This window comes from Myotis nattereri (genome assembly GCF_964212035.1).
Source record: "Myotis nattereri genome assembly, chromosome: 11".
NCBI classification, from domain to species: domain Eukaryota; kingdom Metazoa; phylum Chordata; class Mammalia; order Chiroptera; family Vespertilionidae; genus Myotis; species Myotis nattereri.
Window position 1 is genome coordinate 70009306 of NC_138086.1, and position 19519 is coordinate 70028824.

General features: G+C 40.1%; 1 protein-coding gene across 2 annotated transcripts in view; it reads right to left on the bottom strand.

Annotated features, from left to right (window-relative positions):
• Window positions 1–18273, bottom strand: part of SRPK2 (SRSF protein kinase 2) — a 138486-nt gene extending 120213 nt beyond the window's left edge. The window contains exon 1 of one of the 2 annotated variants that reach the window (XM_081101785.1): window positions 18136–18273. In XM_081101785.1, the coding sequence (XP_080957911.1) occupies window positions 18136–18173 (38 nt within the window). In that variant the 5' untranslated portion in view covers window positions 18174–18273. Of the gene's footprint in view, window positions 1–17549; window positions 17634–18135 lie in introns of those variants that run through there. The other variant, XM_081101784.1, reaches the window with a different exon arrangement.
• Between the last annotated feature and the right edge of the window lie 1246 nt (window positions 18274–19519).

The following is a 19519-nucleotide window of genomic DNA, read 5'->3' on the forward strand; positions in this document are numbered from 1 at the left end:
AAGCTTTTGCTGCCCATGTGCTTTTTTAAGGAATCACCATATAATTGAGCAAATGTTTTCCTAGTGTTAAATATATGTTATTTTGTTATCACATGCCCTTAAATGCAAGAAAAACAAAACAAAACACTGATGTGCTGCATCACTGGGGAGAGGCTGGCTATGCTGGACTTGCTGGGGAATACAATGTCAGTCACATTTGGAGATACACCAGTGGCAAGGCGTGGTGCCACTGAACCCTTAGTGGCAATTTTAAAGGTCAAAACTACAAAAAATACCCTTTCAAATCAGGTCGCCAGACAGAACCTCATCTTTAGAAAAAGTTAACTTTAGAAGATCCACTTTTAAAACATTAAGTTTTAAATAAATTTCTTGGGAAATGCTTGATTTACATTAATCTAAAAGTATTTTTATAGCCAGTGTAGCTCAGTTGTTTGGAGCATTGTCCCTCTGGTGTGAACAAGTTCACTTATGTTGAACCAAAGGGTAGCGGATTCAATTCCTTATCAGAGCACATGCCCAGGTTACGGGGTTCAATCCCCAGTTGGAGCAGCCAATCTCAATCTCTCTCTCTCTCTCTCTCTCTCTCTCCTCTCTCTCCCCTCCCTCCCCATTTTTCCGCTCTCTAAAATCAAATTTTTAAAAAATAAATAGAAGTATTTCTACAAACAAATCCATCAAAATAATCTTATCCTAAGAATCAGAAAAAGACCTTTTTTAATATTCTCTATAAAATCTGATTTCATTAAACAATTGGTTGGATAAACAGGAAGTTTTACTACTATGATACAGTTTAATTTTCGTCACTAGCTGTTAAATATTTTATAGCAACTCTGAGCAAAGCAGAGGAAACCAACTGTTTTTTTCTTCAGGAGCCAAATGGACTGCTAAGAAGGACCTAAGCTGCAGCTGGGACCATGCTTGACAGCAGGGAAGAAACCACAGCAGAAGCTACTGCAGTGAAGGGACTGGATGTAAGGATGAACCACCAGACAGTGCACAACTCATTACACCAAAACACAATTTCTTGACTTGTTTACTCTGAAATAAACACTTGCATCTATTTTGAAATGGATGTGTACCAAGATATCACCACAGCAGTAAATCAATACACTCTCTTGCTCCAACTACAAAAGCCCAGGGAAAAAATGACAGTCCTAAGCTGAGCAGGATATCACATTCAACAGTACAAGGTGTTCATTGTATCACTAGAGGCCCGGTGCACAAATTCGTGCAACAGTGGGGTCCCTCGGCCTGGCCTGCGGGATTCAGCCGAAACCAGCTCTCCCAACATCCCCTGAGGGGTCCCATTTGTGAGAGGGTGCAGGCCAGGCCGAGGGACCCCACCAGTGCACAATCGGGGCTGGAGAGAAATGCAGGAAGTTAGTCAGCTGGGGAGGGGCCGCAGGAGGACTCCAGAGCGGGTCCAGCCCATCTCGCTCAGTCCCGATCAGCTGGACCCCAGCAGCAAGCTAACCCACCGGTTGGAGCATCTGCCCCCTGGTGGTCAGTGCATGTCATAGTGAGTGGTCAACCAGTCGACTGTCTACCCCCTGGTGATCAATGCACAACATGCAAGCAGTTGAGCGGACTTAACATATCATTAGCCTTCAACGCTTTGACTGGTTGAACGACCGGACGACCGGGCAATTAGCATATTAGGCTTTTATTATATAGGAATGGGCAGCCAAGGATTCATCTAAAATAGTCTTTCATTTATTCAAACAGACCGTCAAATTATAATTGAATACCCAGTAAGAATAAAATAAAGGAAAGCATTTTTAATCTCTTAAGAAAAGAAAATGAAAATGATTGAGTTAAACAACAACAAAACTTTTCTTTCTCAATTCTATGTTTAGTTCCATCAGACTTCCCTTTCAATAAATAAATATAACAAAACTCAACATAACTGTGTGAACCTTGTTTAGCCTTGCATTAAAGAGGCTCCTCCAGCAGACTAAGGATTATCCTAGCCCCAAGAACAAGGTGTCCGTTTGATTCTGGGTCCAAAGAGTGTAATAGTAATTATTAGTAAACTGTCAGGAAAAAAAATAAAAGGGTTGGTGAGGGGACAGGAACTGAATTTCAAGTCAGTATTTGGATTTTATGTGTTTGTGTGCTCTGGCTAAAACAGGATGACGAGAAGAACAAAGTGAGAATAATCGTGTGCGTGTGTGTGTGTGTGTGCGCGTGTGTGCGCACGCGCGCACACACATACAATCACATGTTGAATACCATAAACTATAATTCAGCTACTATCTTTTTTTTATCAGATATAATACACTTAGAAATTTGTCTATATCATTTTCTTTTTCTTTAAAAGCAAAAATTTAAAAACTAAATTGTTTTTATAATTAATAGATGCTGTTAAATTAGCAGAACATTAAAAAGATTTAAAATTCATTAAGTGATGTGATGGCAGATAATTAAGCAGCATTCTTCTCCCTTAAAGGGGAGAACTAACAATTTTATCAAAGGACAAATAACTACAGAATACAATTCCCTTCAAATTACCCAATATGAGTTAAAATCAAGTGTTTTACTCATACAGTATAATACTGTCAGCATAGGAAGAGAAAAATAATTTTTAAATGAAATAGGTGAAGCTCAGGAAAGAGAAAGAACTACAAAGAAAAAAAGCCGAAACCGGTTTGGCTCAGTGGATAGAGCGTCGGCCTGCGGACTGAAGGGTCCCAGGTTCGATTCCAGTCAAGGGCATGTGCCTGGATTGCGGGCACATCCCCAGTAGGAGATGTGCAGGAGGCAGCTGATCGATGTTTCTCTCTCATCGATGTTTCTAACTCTCTATCTCTCTCCCTTCCTCTCTGTAAAAAAATCAATAAAATATATTTTTTTAAAAAAGAAAAGAAAAGAAAACAATACTCGGGGAGGGTTGGCGGGGGAGGGTAGGAGATCAACCAAAGGACTTATATGCATGCATATGAGAATAACTAATGGACACAAGACACTGGGGGGTGGGGGAAGCCAGGGGAATGTCAAGGGGGGTAAAAAAGGGGACATGTGTAATACTCTGCAATACTTTAAGAAATAAAAAAAAAAAGAAAAAGAAGAAAACAATTCTTGCCCTGGCTGGTGTGGTTCAGTGGTTGAGCATCGTGCCATGCACTAAAAGATCACCAGTTCAATTCCCAGTCAGGGGATAGGCCCGGGTTTTGGGTTCAGTCCCTGTCAGGGTGCATATGGGAAGCAACCAATATCTCCCTCTCTCTTTTTCTCTCTCTCTCTCATCAATAAAAACGTATTTTTTAAAAAAACAGTACTCTTTTGTAAATAAGAAAAGGTTAAAGTAACTGTTCAGTGGCATTCTCCTATTTCAAAAAGAAAGTCAATGTTTTTTAAATTATAAATTACAATTAAATTTTAAGTTTAAATGTAGCTCTTCAGTCATGTAGCCAGATTTCCAATGCTCAGTAGGCTGTCTATATTATAGACCCTTCCAGATCATTGCAGAAAGTCTATGGTGCAGCACTGGCCTAGAATATTTTAAACAATTTATAGAAGTAATACTTTATATATTCGAGCAGAGACTTATCACAAATTGTTTATAGGAAACTTTGAGACAAACATTTCAAATTATTAACTGTAAATGGGGAATCCTGTCATGATTATGCATATGTAACATTAAAAAATACTGAAGGTAGCCCTATCCAATTTGGCTCAGTGGATCGAGCGTCGGCCTGGGACTGAAGGGTCCCCAGTTCGCTTCTGATCAGGACACATGCCTGGGTTGCGGGCTTGATCCCCAGTAGGGGGCGTGCAGGAGGCAGCCAAAGGAGCATCTCTATCCATCCAAATAAATAAGGGGCCACACTCTTTTTAAAGCCTGGGAGAGAAATACATTTCACAGCCTATCTTGGTAATCTCCTTCAATGTTTAATACAGCACCAAAGAATGCATCTGCCCTCTGTCATTCAACTGGTAAAGAAATACTGCCATAATTTTTCCACCCATTTCCAGAGCAAACGAATAACACTCTACCACCAACTCTGCAGCGTGTCTTGCAACCCATTCATTCTAGAGGGGAAAATGCAGTTGGCTAAGGCTTTCCTGAAAGACCTTCCTTCATGCACAGGAGCATGTGCATGTTTAAACATGGGCGTAATATCTCCCTTGCTACAACCTTTCAGTGGCTCTTGGAAATTTTCAGCATAAAGTTCAAAACCTTACCACTGAATCCTTGCCACAGGCACATCTCTCTCACACCTATTTTCCCATCCTTTCATCAACCTCTTTCCTACCCTTATGGAATTTCACTCTCCTACGTGCTGTTTCCTCAGCTTGTAATGCTAACCTGAGAGTTTGGACTTAAGATTCCAGTCCTCCTGTGTACAAAGCACACAACCCTCTGCCACCATGCCCTCCAAAAAGACTCAAAATCCAGCAAGAAAAATGTATTTTGCCAAAAGGAGGATCTTGACTAAAAAGATGATTAAATTTTGCAATAAAGTCAGTGAATACTAATTCCTGCACATTTTTAGTAAAAAAGGAAACCAGCCACCTATGTTGAATGTTTTGTCATCTGTCTGGTGTGAGAAGTTTGGATCATATAACTTCTTGAAATACCTTATAAAATTAAGATTCATTAGTTCAGTATAAACACTAAGTACACCTTAGGCAGTTCATAAATGCCTGACTGAAGACCAGAATCTACTGTGCCTTGTATCTTGTTAAAGTTGATTATATTGGCTTCGCTGTCATTAATACATACTCAATGAAACAATGAAGGTACCACAATGGCATCTGGCTTTATCAGAAGGAAGAGCTAAGGAGCAGAGGGACTAATAAAGTCAACATTGTCTAGCATATTTTCAGTGTCATCTTTATAACACTCAAAAAGAGACTATTTTGAGAATCCCAGTTGAGGGTGTAAGCAAAAGGGTCCTTTATATACTGCCAGTGAATGTGTAAAACTGTACTATTCTGGAGGCAATTTAATACCCTTATCAAAAGACTTACAAGTTGTCATTGCAAGTGATTCCATGTCTAAGACTAAGACTCAATACATAAAATTATGGTACATCTATCCATAGCATGGACTCAATCCTACTCAGCCTTTAAAAATGATACTATTTTTTAAATGATGCTATAGATTAATTAAAAAATTGCATATGCTAAGGGTAAAAAACCAATTCTAAAATAATTTGTCAGTATGATTCTGAGTTTTCTTTGGTGATGATGTTACAGTATAAGCTGCTCCATTTTTATATATCTACGTACACTAAAACAAAAAAGTAAGAATAATGTCTGGCCTCTCATGATAAAAGCATGGTTTTTTTATTTTCTCTTAATCTGAATTTTCTAAAATTAACACACCTTCTAAGATATGTGAAAAAAGGTTGTTAAATAACCATTAATTAAGTTAGAGAGAAGGTTTGAGTCTCCTACAGAAACTAGTGTGCTTTCTCCTTAAAGATAGTAAGAGCAATGTTACTTTTTCCCTTTAGTTTGGCCGACAGAAAAGTGAAAACCAGATTTGTCAGTCACCCTCAGGAGCTGCAAGGCAAATGCAGCTCTGAGTGTGCACCTGGCTGTCCTCCATCATAGCCTTCTACCCTGACCTGCATTGTGTCTGACACATTTGCTATTGCATTGTAGATATTCTAACTAGATTGAAAAAAATTTTATGAAGAGGTATGTAAAGGAGGGTGAGGGGAAGAAAGGTGGATAAAGAAGGGAAAGGGAGAAAAAGGATAAGGTGGCAGTTGTGCAAACAGAACATTGTTCCACCTCTGTTATTTTCAGATAATTTATTAAAGTTTAAGTTCTACCACAGTGGATACTTAATAAATAGTCATAAAATAAAAATAACAACTTCCCAGTCTGAGAAATGAGTATCTTTTGGGGGGCCCTTCCTATTCCACACAATTGGTATCTTATTAAATTTTGGTTTTGGAGTATGTAGTTATTAGAGCAGTCATCACTCATGTTTTTGCATATTTGAAATGTCACAAAAACCCAGAGACCCACTCTTTAGCATGATAAACTTTGATTTGTATACCTTCAATCTATAGATAATGCTTAGTACTCTTAGGATTTTAAATTCCTTTACAGTAAGTCTTAAGTCTGCAAAGGACTGTGGCTTATAAATTGTGAGTCAATGTGCTATAGTACAGCAGAAAATGTTTACCATGAGCTGAATTTAGATAGCAGATACTCTTTTTTTTAAGGCTCATATGACTTTTTGTTTTGGTTTAATTTGCACCGTCACCTACATATAAAAAAGCCTAAGCAACCAAACTACCGAATGCCCGATCGACTGATTACTATGACGCACACTGACCACCAGGGGGCAGACACTCAATGCAGGAGCTGCCTTCTGGTGGTCAGTGTGCTCCCACAGTGGGAGTGTCACTCAGCTGACCAACAAATACCAGACGCAGGGCTCATGGCTGGCCGCCACAGTCTGGAGACTGCACCGGTGGCAGGCGCAGCGGGGCCGGGATGAGCAAGAGCAGCAGGTGGTGCTGCACTGCCAGTTTCGCCCGATCCCCACAGACCATGCCAAGGGACCCCACCGGTGCATGAATCCGTGCACCAGGCCTCTAGTTTACTAGTAAAATAAGAGAGAGCTGACATAAAAACAACAAAACTTCTCTAGCTCCAGAAATCACAAGAGCTGGCAACACTTGGCCTGTATCTGACATGGCAGTAAACAGCAAGAGCTCATCAGCAGCCACCTTTTTGGATGGAGAGACTCCAGTTTTCTAGAGTCTCTTCCTGGACCACACCACTCATTGACAGTGGCCTCTGGCAGGCAACTGTATTTGTAACCCTTTCACCACAGCTCTAGTCTCCATGAAAGCTCCCCAAAATGCAACTTACTAGTTATGGGTAGTTCTTTCAAGGAGTGCCAAGGGCCTCCCACTGTAGAGTGCCAATGATACAGTACCTCAGCACTCATACCAAGAAATTGGTCAAATAATATCAGGGGTAAGCCATCCACCAAAGATCCTACGTTTTTGTGCTGCCTTTATTGTTCCCAAATTTCCAAATCATTGAGTGGCTAGCGCATAGCAACTGCTGATAAATGTAGGATGGATGGATGACAAATGCAATCTACACTAAAATTAGTGTTAACTCCTTCCAGCTACTAGGAGATAAAGAATTCTGCTACAAAGGAAATCTGCAATATGACAGTTAAAGGGAGGAAGGGGGGAAGGGAGGGAGGGAGGGAGGGAGGGAATGTGTGTGTGTTTATTGTAGCCATTGCTATACCTACCTGCTCATATTTGTTCAAAACTTCCCTGATCTACCATTTGTGGTAAGAGGGGAGGGAGGGTGCGGGGGGGGGGGGTCCCCCCAACTGAAAAAAAGAAAGTGCCACTGCTGGTATACAAAATGATCTTAGGTTGTACTTGGGGCTTGGAAATGAATTACAATGAATCACATAATGAGAAAGTTACTTCTTTCCCAAGGTTCTTTCCATTGGGTGTATCAAAGAACAGGTCTCACTTTGATGCTAACACATTCTTAAGCCCCTCTATGAAACTTGCCAATTTAATTTCCCTTGTAAACAGAGGAGCATATGGCTCAAGGCTGAAGCCTTTATCAGACAACAGAATCCAGACAGGATTTAATAGTAATTGTTTTTTAAGGCAAATGATACTAATTCTTCAGTTCTGGTAGAGATACAAATATTCATTTTAAAGAAAATTAACTTTTACAAGGCATTATGAGGAGGGAAACTGACTTTTTGGGGGGTGTAGAATCACTTCATAAATTATATAAATATCTAACCACTATACTGTACACCTGAAATTAATATATTAAAAGTTAACTGCAATTGAGAAAATTTTTGAAGGCATTATTAAAGTTTGTTATATATATTTTACCACAATTAAAAGTAAACAAAAAAGCATGGTATTAAGTAAATAATAGCGGAGGGTGGAATGCAGCCATAACCAAAAGCACCAAGGTGATATAGAAAATACTGACATTTGGGGAATAAATGGCTATGGTATGGCATCACTAGTTTAGCACAGAGATAGAAAGTGTTCAAATTTAATTTCCATCTTACATTAAAACTAATGTAAAAAATATATGTAATAACAAACTGCATTTTTATGGTGACAAAAAAAACCCTACGATTTGTAACCTTAACACCTTATAACAGTTAAATTCACTTATGACTATAATTGACTACATACAATTTTATGTACATAGACTATGATTATATATGGCTATAATTTATTAACCGATTCCAATACCATAAAAATAGAAAATTCCCTACTACCAAAAAGTCTTACCACAGATTTCATAATTTGTAAGCTTTAAATGATAATATAAAAATATTTTGCCCTGGCTGGTGTTTCTCAGTGGTTAAGAGTGTTGGCCTGTACACCAAAGAGTTGCAGGTTCAATTCCTAGTCTAAGGCACATACCTGGGTTGTAAATTCAATCTCCAGCCCCAGTTGGGGTGTGTGCAGGAGGCAATCTCTCTCTCCCCTTATCTCGCTCTCTCTCTTTCTCTCTCTCTCTCTCTCCTCTCCTCTCTCTCTCTTTTCTTCCCCCCATTCCCTTTCTTCCCCCCCCCTTCCACTCTCTCTAAAAATCAATAGAAAAAATATCCTCAGGTAAAGATTAGCAAAAACAAATAAAGGTAATAAAATAAAAATATTTTGTGATGAAAGCACTTCTATATTTAAAATCATAAGTTAGGGCTAATAGTAAGTAAACCAGTAAATGAACCAAATGTCATTGATACTCCCCACTGTCAAACAGCAGCTGTGACAAATGCTACAAAGGAGAGGTGCATGTTTTTGTAAGGGCTTATAATAGGCGTAATTTGACCTAGGCAGGCTTCCTTGTGATGAGAGGATGTCAGCAGCAAAACAACAAGGTACAAGAGACATCACCAAAGTCAGAAGACTGAGACTGGGCTGGGGAGTGTGGGTGCTCACTGTCACAGATACGGAGTTTACCTTTATGCCAAGAACAATGGGAAGACAGTTGAAGAGCTTTCACAGCAGAGCAACCCTCCTGGTCAGATCTGTGTTCTGAAAGGTTTGCTCTAGCTACCATGTGGCAACCCACCAAAGAGGAATCAGAAAACAGAACCAAAAATTAAATTAATAACAAATAATTGAGAAACTCCTGAATCTATACCAAATAAATAATGATCAACAGGAAGGAAGCTCAAGTAAATATCTGGTTTTAAAGCAAAAATCAAAAGATAACACTACACTTTTATTTAGGTATATAATACAAACATTTTATAGACTATGAACAATATGAAACTTAATCCTTGGAACATATCAGAAAAGTCATAATTTCTTGGTTATACGTCAGGTGGCCTCCCTACCTCAAGGGCTTTTGAGTAAAGAGGAATGAGCTCTTGAAGGAGTTCTCCAGGGTGGATGGCTGAGTACCAAGAACTGAGGCTCTGGTTACTTACCGCTTCCCAACCCAAGCTTTCTTTTATGTTTTACATGATAACCTTCTAATAGGTTTAACTGAAGAAATAGTTTTGCTATTAAAACCACACATCAGAAAACCAGTGTAAACACCTGCAGCCTCTAGAAACCAGTTAAGAGATCAGAATCCTTTGGTGGGACCATAGTGCCTCAGAGGACTACACCATATGGTTCCTGTTTGGTCTAAACTTCTAATTCTGATCTCCTTCATGAAAGTCAGTATTCAGAAACAGGCCCCTATCTGCTTCTAATCCTCCTCAAAAAGGTTCCACTTCTCAGTCACACTGGCACATCCAGCAGAATGCTAAAAGAGAGAAAGGGGAAAAAAGGAGGGAATAAGGTAAGGGAGAAGGGAGAAGGGAAGAGAGAATACAGGGGTGGCAAGGTGGCAAGGACCCGGAGCACAGCTGGTGGGAGTGTAGATTTGCACATTCATGTTGGAAGAGTTGCAATGCAATGTCCACAAAATCTCAGCAATTGCACTCCTAGAATATACATAACAGAAATGCATGCATAGGTCTAATCACCAAAAGACATGTATACAAATGCTCCTAGCAGCACTGTTTCTAATAGCCACACATGGCAAACATTCCACATGCTTATCAAAAGTAGAATGGAAAAGAAAATGAGATATATTCATATGATGAATACGGCAATGAGACTAAATCAACTACACCTACAAACAAAAACATGATGAATCCCACATAGGTAATGAAGGAAGAAGACAGACCAAGAGAGTATACAGAGAGTTTTCATCCTATCCTATCTAATAAAAGAGAAACATGGTAATTAGCTGTACATCCGCTACCCTTCTCATTGGCTAATCAGGGCGATATGCAAATTAACTGCCAGCCAAGATGGCGGCCGGCAGCCAGGCAGCTTGAAGCTAACATGACGCTTGCTTGCTTCAGTGACGGAGGACTCCAACGTTCCCCGCCGGCCTTGCCGGCCTCTGAGCTTGCAGTTTGAAACATTGTTACAAATATAGAAGCTAAACAAAACCCCAGAAACCTGCTTTCAGCCAGCCGGGATCTCAGAGCTGGAGTTGAAACAGTGCTTCGATTATAGAACCCAAACAAACCAGATACCTGCTTTCAGCAGCAGAGGCCTCAGAGCTGGAGCCAGAGCTAAAGCTGGCCCAGAATTTAAAAAAAAGAAAAAAAGAAAAAAAGGAGCAGTTGGGACCTTCAGTCACCCGCCAGCCTGAAAACAGCCCTCAGCCCATCACCCAGACTGGCCAGGGACCCCAGTGGGGACCCCCACCCTGAAGGGTGTGTGACCAGCTGCAAACAGCCATCATCCCCTCTCCCAGGCTGGCCAGGCATCCCAGTGGGGACCCCCACACTGATCCAGGACACCCTTCAGGGCAAACTAGCCGGCTCCCACCCGTGCACAGGGCCTCTATGCTATATAGTAAAAGGGTAATATGCCTCCCAGCACAGGGATCAGCGGAGCCGCGAGGCCTCCTGGCACTGGGATCAGCGTGACAGGGGGCAGTGCCCAAACCCCCTGATTGCCCTACGGCTCTGTGTGTGACAGGGGGCGGGGCCACAACCTCCCTATCCACCCTGCTCTGTTCGTGACAGGGGAAGGCGCCCCAACCCCCTGATCAGCACTGCTCTGTGCCTGATAGGGGGGAGCTCCCCAACCCCGATTGCCCTGTGGCTCTGTGTGTGACAGGGGTGGCGCCCCAAGCCCCTGATCGGACCTGCTCTGTGTGTGACAGGGTGCGGCGCCCCAACCCCCACCCCCACCCCACGGGCCCTGCTCTGTGTGTGACGGGGTAGAGCCATAACCTCCCCATCGGCCCTGCCCTGAGTGTGAGAGTGGCGGCGCCCCAACCCCCTGATCAGCCCTGCTCTGTGGGTGATAGAGGGCGGCGCCCCAACCCCCTGATCCGCCCTGCTCTGTGTGTGACAGGGGGCAGTGCCCCAACTCCCCTATCGGCCCTACTCTGTGAGTGACAGGGGGAAGCTCCTCAACACCCTGATGGGCCCTGCTCTGTGCGTGACAGGGGGGAGCTCCCCAACCCCCTGATGGGCCCTGCTCTGTGCGTGACAGGGGGGAGCTCCCCAACCCCCTGATGGGCCCTGCTCTGTGAGTGACAGGGGGGAGCTCCCCAACCCCTGATCAACCCTGCTTTGTGAGTGACAGGGTACGGAGCCCCAACCCCCCTGATGGGCCCTGCTCTGTGAGTGACAGGGGGCAGCGCCCCAAACCCCTGATTGGCCCTGCTCTGTGCGTGACAGGGGGTGGCACCGCAACCTCCCCATCAACCCTGCCTTGAGTGTGACAGGGGACGGTGCCCCAACCCCCCAATCGGCCCTACCCTGAGCGTGACTTAGGGTGGCATGGCAACCGCCCGATCCGCCCTGCTCTGTGCATGACAGGGGGCGGCGCCTCAACTCCCCAGTCAGCCCTGCTCTGAGCCCGACCAGGGGCTGCACCTAGGGATTGGGCCTGCCCTCTGCCACCCAGGAGCAGGCCTAAGCCAGCAAGTCGTTATTTCCTGAGGGGTCCCAGACTGCGAGAGGGCACAGGCCGGGCTGAAGGACCCCCTTCCGCCCCCCACGCCGAGTGCACAAATTTTTGTGCACCAGGCCTCTAGTCCTATATAATAAAAGGCTAATATGCAAATTGATCAAACGGCAGAATGACCTGTCACTATGATGTGCACTGACCAACAGGGTTCAGATACTCAATGCAGGAACTGCCCCCTGGTGGTCAGTGCTCTCCCACAGGGGGAACACCCCTCAGCCAGAAGAGCAGCTACGGTGGCAGGAGCCTCTCCTGCCTCCACAACAGTGCTAAGGATGTCTGACTGACAGCACAGGCTGGCTCCCTGGGCCTAAGCCATCAGTCGGACATCCCCCGAGGGCTCCCGGACTGCAAGAAGGTGCAGGTCTAGCTGAGGGACCCCCGCCCCGAGTGCACGAATAGTTTATATATAATGGCCTCTACAGTTTATTTATATATAATGTTCAAAAACAGACACAACTCAGAAGTCATTTGTGGAAATAATCACAATCTTTACCTTAATACTAAACCCAAAATGAATCACGTACATAAATATTAAGAGCCAAAAACTCCTGTAAGTAAACCTAGCAGAAAACCTTAGTGACCTTGGGCTTGGCAAAGATTTCTTAGATACACACAGAATATAAACTACTAAAAAAAAAAAAAAAAAATCAATAAGTTGAATCTCATAATGATTTACATTATCTGTGTACTTTCCCTTATGTATTCAATAAAAAGATTACTAAAAATTAAATTTTAAAAAAATAAAGCATAAGGAGGGAAGACAACATAATCAGCCACTGTCATCTCACCACTCAGGAAAACTACATACAACTCAAATACATTACCCTACAAACCAAGAAACAAAGCCAACAGAGGCAGAGTGGGGGGCCGGAAAAGGTAAACATAGTTATCAGTAAATGCCCTACCCTTCAGGCTGGAAGGGGAGGGGGAAGGACAATGGAGACCCTTCTATAAAATCTGACTCTTCCCAAGACTACTTCGTTCACCACAGAGATACGGAGGAAAGCACACTGAACATAAGAGCAAATAAAAGACACCTTCGTCCTACATCCTCTTCCACTGAATATCCTTTATTTCCTCCCCTCTTCATCTCCCATCCCTATTTTTTTATTTTCTCCTTATTCTTCCAGGCTTCTCCTTTTGCTTTCTGCAACCACGCATTATTATCATACGCCCTTTTTCTCTTCACTTAAGAGGATCCAAAATAAGAAAAAGAATTAAAATACACATGCAAAAATAGCATGGGTTCTTTACGTGTTTCATATATCCTTATATTGGGGGAGGGACAACATACAATCTTTATTACTTCACACCAACCCCGATTATACAGCATTGTTAAAATATAGGCCACAGCATAAATATTTTTATACTTTCTCCCTCTCTCCCTTTCTCCCTTCTCCTAAAAAAGGTAGCTAGCAATTTGTCAATTCAAATATATGCTAGCTATGTGGGATGCTAATTACCTAGGCTATCATTTCTTATTTATTCCAATATATGGACCCTTTTCCTTTTAGTATCTGTTCCCTGAGAAAATGCAAACGTCGTAGGCACTAATATTTAGTTAACTTTTGACTGTGAAGCTTATTAATTACAAAAACATCCATATACATTTACATAAAAGCATAGCAGGTGCAGGCTCAATGTGAATGTAGATCCTCAGCTTCTCAGGACCCTCACTTCGCAAACTGCTCAGCCCTCACTGCAGTCAGTCTAGATGGGTTAGGAACCGTGGGTCTGTGCACTCTGGGCTCACCACTTGTATAATGAGTTGTCCAATTTTGGCCCAGCCGGTGTGGTTCAGGGGTTGAGCATCAACCTACGAACCAGGAAGTCACGGTTCAATTCTGGTGAACCAGGTCACAGTTCAATTCCCAGTCAGGGCAACTGCTGGGGTTACCAGCTCGATCCCCACTGTGGGGTGTGCAGGAGTCAGCCGATCAATGATTCTCTCTCATCATTGATGTTTCTATCTCTCTTTCCCTCTCCCTTCCTCTCCGAAATTAATGAAAATATTTTTAAAAAGAGAGTTAGCAATTTTGCTCATGAGTTAACTGAAGAAGTTAACTGAAGAAGTACTAGTACAGTCTGACAATAATTACAGTACAACAAAGTGCTTTCTGTTCACTCAGGATCTTTCTGAGATGATTTGTCTGAATCCTCCCAACAGCCTTTTTTTTTAATCCTCACCCAAGGATATGTTTATTGATTTTGAGACAGACAGACATCAATCAGTTGCCTCCCATACATACCCAGAGCAGAGACTGAACCCGAAACCTCTTGATGTACAGGACAATGCTTCAACCAGCTGAGCCACCCAGCGTGGACAAAATGTGTGCACTCACTCTCTCTACTCACATAGAACTGGAATTCAAAAAATGTTCAATAAGGCTCTGGATGGATAGTTCAGTTGGTTAGAGCACTGTCCCCATCTGCCAGGGCTGCGAATTTGATCGCTGGTCAGAGCACATAAAAGAATCAACCAACCCAGCTGGTGTGTTTCAGTGGTTAAGCACTGACCTATGAACCAGGATGTCATGGTCCAATTCCTGGTCAGAGCACATGCCCAGGTAATGGGCTCAATCCCCAGTAGGGGGAATGCAGGAGGCAACAGATCAATGATTCTCTCTCATTAATGTTTCTATGTCTCTCTACCTCTCTGAAATCAATAAAAACAAGTCTTAACAAAAAAATCAATCAACGAATGCATAAATAAGTGAAACAGATGTTTCTCTCACTCACTCAAATCAATAAATAAAAAATTTTAAAATAGTAAAAAGTTTTTAAAAATAAAAAAATTTTAATAAATTATTAATACCTTTTTTCTAGCTATTATTATTACTATTCCTCTTCCCCATCTACTCTACCCCATAAATTTCCAAATCCCAGGAGTGTTCTAGATTGGAAAAGAACAAAACTTGAAAACCCAGTTTTTGCATCAAATAAATATACGCTTTTTTTTACATTAAATGGGGTAGATGAGGAAATAAAGCTGTGCATGGCTCTGTCCCTATCATATTTAAGATGAATACACTGCTTCATTCAACAGGCACTCAATTAAAAACAATATACTAATAGTAAAATTTACTCTTAAATTAAATCTGTAAGAAGGATACTCTCTTGAAACAGATATGCCTTCCTCTTACCTGGCAATAACATACAAATCAGGCATCATATTGTTTTAATTCATTCAATAATATTCTCTGCTCCTAATTTTACAAATGCTTAAGTTGAGATTTTCATTTCTCTCCAAAATATAAAACCATAAAAAAGTAACCTTTTGTTCTTCCATTGGCTTTTGTCCTATGAGTCAGCCATTCTAAACAAAACAGTAGTATTCCATGCCTCCCCTACAAAACGACATTCGTTGGGACCTCCACTATTCTATTAAAGATAAATATAGAATTTTAAATTTCATGGTGGCATTGAGAACTATTATTTTAACATTTTCTAATCTAGGCCCCACATAAAAACCTTCAAAATTCCATTATCAGATTACTTCGAATCATATTTGTATTTTTCAATGACAGATTTTTAAGAGTCTACAAAAATAAGTTTTCTCTTTTGTTGTTTTGCTTTTCACAAAATTGTCTAGAAAAAAACAATAATTCAATGAATACTAGCTGTCACAAGACTAGAAATTCCCATTAAGGGGGTCACATATAAGACATGGAAAAATTATTAGGAACATCACATAACTGCTGTTAGAAGTATTGTTTCTCCACTTGGTTTCCTGAAATACCTAAAGATCACTCTGTACTGCACACAGTGAGCAAAATCAGCTGTGGCGAATGATAACTTGGTTCCTTACAAACAAGTAGCTTTCCTCTCTTTAAAGAAAGAAGACCGGGTTTCTTTTTCATCCTTCCCACTAAAAAATAAATGGCAATACTGACCATTCGTAAATTCCAAATATCTTTACGACTCGGGTCATGCCTCAAGCAAGCAACTTTTTTTAAAATGCTAGTCAAAGACTTATAAATTTTAGGTAAATGGTAAACAAAGAATTAAAAAATTAAAACAAAGAATTAAAAAAATATTGCTACATGGCACTACAAGCTATTAAACTCCTGGGCAGAATATAGTGTTACTAGGCCCAAATTTTCTTTTTAACATGGGATTCGTGTTTTTCAAGTTCTTCCAAACAAATTAAAAAGACAAATGATTTGACTATTCATCATTATATGACTTTAAAAAGGGGGTAAGAAAAGGGGTGACCTCTATATTTAACGTATTTATATTAGTAAAACAATTTTTCTATGTTTGCAAAGTGTTGGCTGACCCATAAACCACATTTATCACCCATTAAGTCAGCATATCTTAACTTACAAATATATATGTAAGACATTTGAAATATCAAGCAAAGCAAGAATAACAAACAAAACAAGCAAGCTCTGGTAAAACTCTGTATACAAAGTTGTTATAAGCACAGCAGCTGATTTCTGAACTTTAAAATCATGGCCACATACATCCTCCCTTTCCATCAAATTTAACCACAGGAGCTTAGGTAAAAAATTAAAAATAATAATAAAATAAGTAAATATGATCACCAAAATATTTTAGAATCTTCCCTTATAAAATGTATTTTAACCATTAAAAACCTCACCCATTCCTAATTTCTCAACAATTTGCGTCCATTCTATTCAACCCTCAATTTATCAATAGAGAATTCATGCTTCTCAAAAAGCCAACATAATTATTGCTGTCATCTCATTAAGAACGTTCTTCTTAGGAACAAAACTCAAAGGTTACAGTTGGCACCCAGACCGTTCACTATTTACACCACCACCCTCTCCCCTTCCCATCACAACCATTTTACTGGCAGAACATTCACAAGGCTGAAGATTATGTTCATCTCAGCAAACAGAATGCTTAAAAACGGATGACTAGCCCAAATCAGAAGTTATTAGCTACATAAAAATAAACAAAATGTGCCTAAATTTTTCTATTTTCAATCTCTAAAGAAAGCAGTAACATCTTCCATATTTGCAATGCCCTGAATTATAGCCAGGAGACTTTCACCTAATTATATTAATAAATCGATTTAATGTCATCATTTTGTCATCAGATCATGTCCTCCATACACTAGTGTACTTTAATTAAATCCCTTTTACCATGTTAGGTTCTTCACATATTTTTTCCCGGTGTTTTTCCTATATCATTCCTTACTACCAAATTATTTCTCCATCATGTTTTCCTAAATATTAAATCTATGAACAAAAAAGATAACCCTGAAAACCACAGAAAAGAAAAACCAACACACCTAAAATACAAAATATCAACGTTAGGTATAAACTATTATTAGGTTGTCAAGAGAAAGGTAAGCATCAAGGTATACACCCAAGAACCCCAATTTAAAACATTATATAGTATACAAAATTTTGGTAAACAGAAGTGAACACAATATTTACATAGCAAAATAGGCAACTACAGCCTCATTTCTGACTTGAGATAAAAATACCTTTACTTCTATGTATTAAGTAAGTAGCCATTTTAAGGAAATATCGCCTTACAGGTACAATAATTTGATTGACATATAAAATAATTGCTTTAAAAATACTTGAGTCATTTTGTCCTTACCTGCAGGCATGAACCATTACTGCATGCAGTGACTGTTCCATCTCCTAGCACAGACTTGAAGAAGCATCATATCTCTCTCTCATAATGTGACTAATCTGGGGGTTTGCAATTCCTAAGCTATTTACAAATGGCACTCCCTTTTCACATAAGAAAATATTTATTACAACCAACGTCAAATGTTTTTAACCTAGATCTTATAGATAGTGTCGGTAATTTTGTGTTACAGCAACATCAAAATATAGGAAGAAAATCTAATGCTAGCATTTCCTTAAAGCAAGCACAATTTGTTTGTTTTTAGCTAAGTAAATTATTTTTAAAGCCTTCAACAGCTGTCACACAGGAACCCGTGGTCTGCTGTGTTATGGTGTGCATGCTGCAGCTGATCAGGCTTCACTATTTTTTAAAAAATCAATTACCCTTTGTAAAAGCAGAACAGCCTGCCCAAATACACATCTTCAATACAGCACAACGACCAGCATGCAGTACAACGCATTATATAGCAAACTTAACAAGAAAATAAAATGTCCTGGTTTGTTTCTTAGCAATGCTACACCATTAATTGTTCATGCAAGAGATGTAGCTGTACCTTTCTGAAGAGGACGACTTCTCAGAGTTAACTGACATCAGCAGCTCAATCTTCTGCTTGATTTCTGGAAAAATCAGAAAATATTCACAACCAAGATTGCCTGCCCTTGCTTTCAAGCCTTATATCAAGAGATTTTTCTTCTCTAATCCCTTTTGTTCAAAATGAGGCCACAAGATTCGCAGCACTTCTGCTAGGACTGGGATTCAATGGTGCTATAAAGGGAAAACGCTCCAGAGGCATCAGGCCTTGCTAAACTATGCACATGACTGTTTATGAAAGCAGGAAGTACCATTTCTTTTAAGTAGAGGGGTGTGTTGTTTTTTTTTAAGGTAGAACTAGGCTGGCCCTACAAGGAGATTTTAAAGGCAACAAATTAAAATACAAACAAGAAGTGCTAACAATTAGATCCAACATACTAGATCATTTGAGACGCCTGGGTAATAAAGTTACAGGCTGTAATGAACAGATATAAAACCCTTGGCTACTTCTATTTCACCAGTCCTGAAAAATATGGCTTAGTGAATCATTTTTGTCACTTAAGAATGAAATAGTAAACCAGAACCCCAATTTATAGATTATAAATTCCTGTTATAATTTCCTGGTTGTCTTTAATTAAAGATATATGTAGTATGTACTCCCTACTCCTTTAGAGAAAGACTTGTATTTTACACCTTAATTTCCCCCTCCTCCTTCCCAGTACATACAGCACAAGTGAACAGCAACACCCAGTTACCTAGCACAGAATCTACTTCTCCTTTTAGGAAAGGCCTGACAATGCCATCACAAACAGAAAGGTACACACCAATTCAGTTCAATTAAACAATAACTGCCTGATACTAATTTGGCAAAAAAGATAACAGACTAAAATGGAAAAAGAGGTAAAAAAAAAAAAAAAAAGAGGGAGATGGGAAAAGAAAAGGCAAACTAACACATTTCCACTAAAATATTAATGATTAACCTAATGCTCATAATTTTACATGAATAAAACTGACATGGTCTTATTACCCAGACTATTTCACATGTACACTTGGTGTTTTTTTCCCCTTTTGTAAATGGGTTTTCCTATTCCTAATTAAAAGTCCACACACCAAAAATAAAACTCACTGCCACTGAAATGCTTTAGGCAGTCTCAGGATTTCAAAATATACTTCAATAGTTTGGGTTTTGTTTTTTTGTTTGTTTGTTTTTTAGTGTAAAACAAGTTTTAATTTTTACAAATCTTGACTATGGAAACCAAAGGAATATGAAAAATATAATGGAAAAAGGAATAAAAATTAGTTGCATAAAACACAATGGACCTATACAGGAATATCCTCTTCATGTTGTTACAATAAGGATTTTTCTAAATTGCTTAAGCTTACTTCACCCAATGAGCACTATAAAA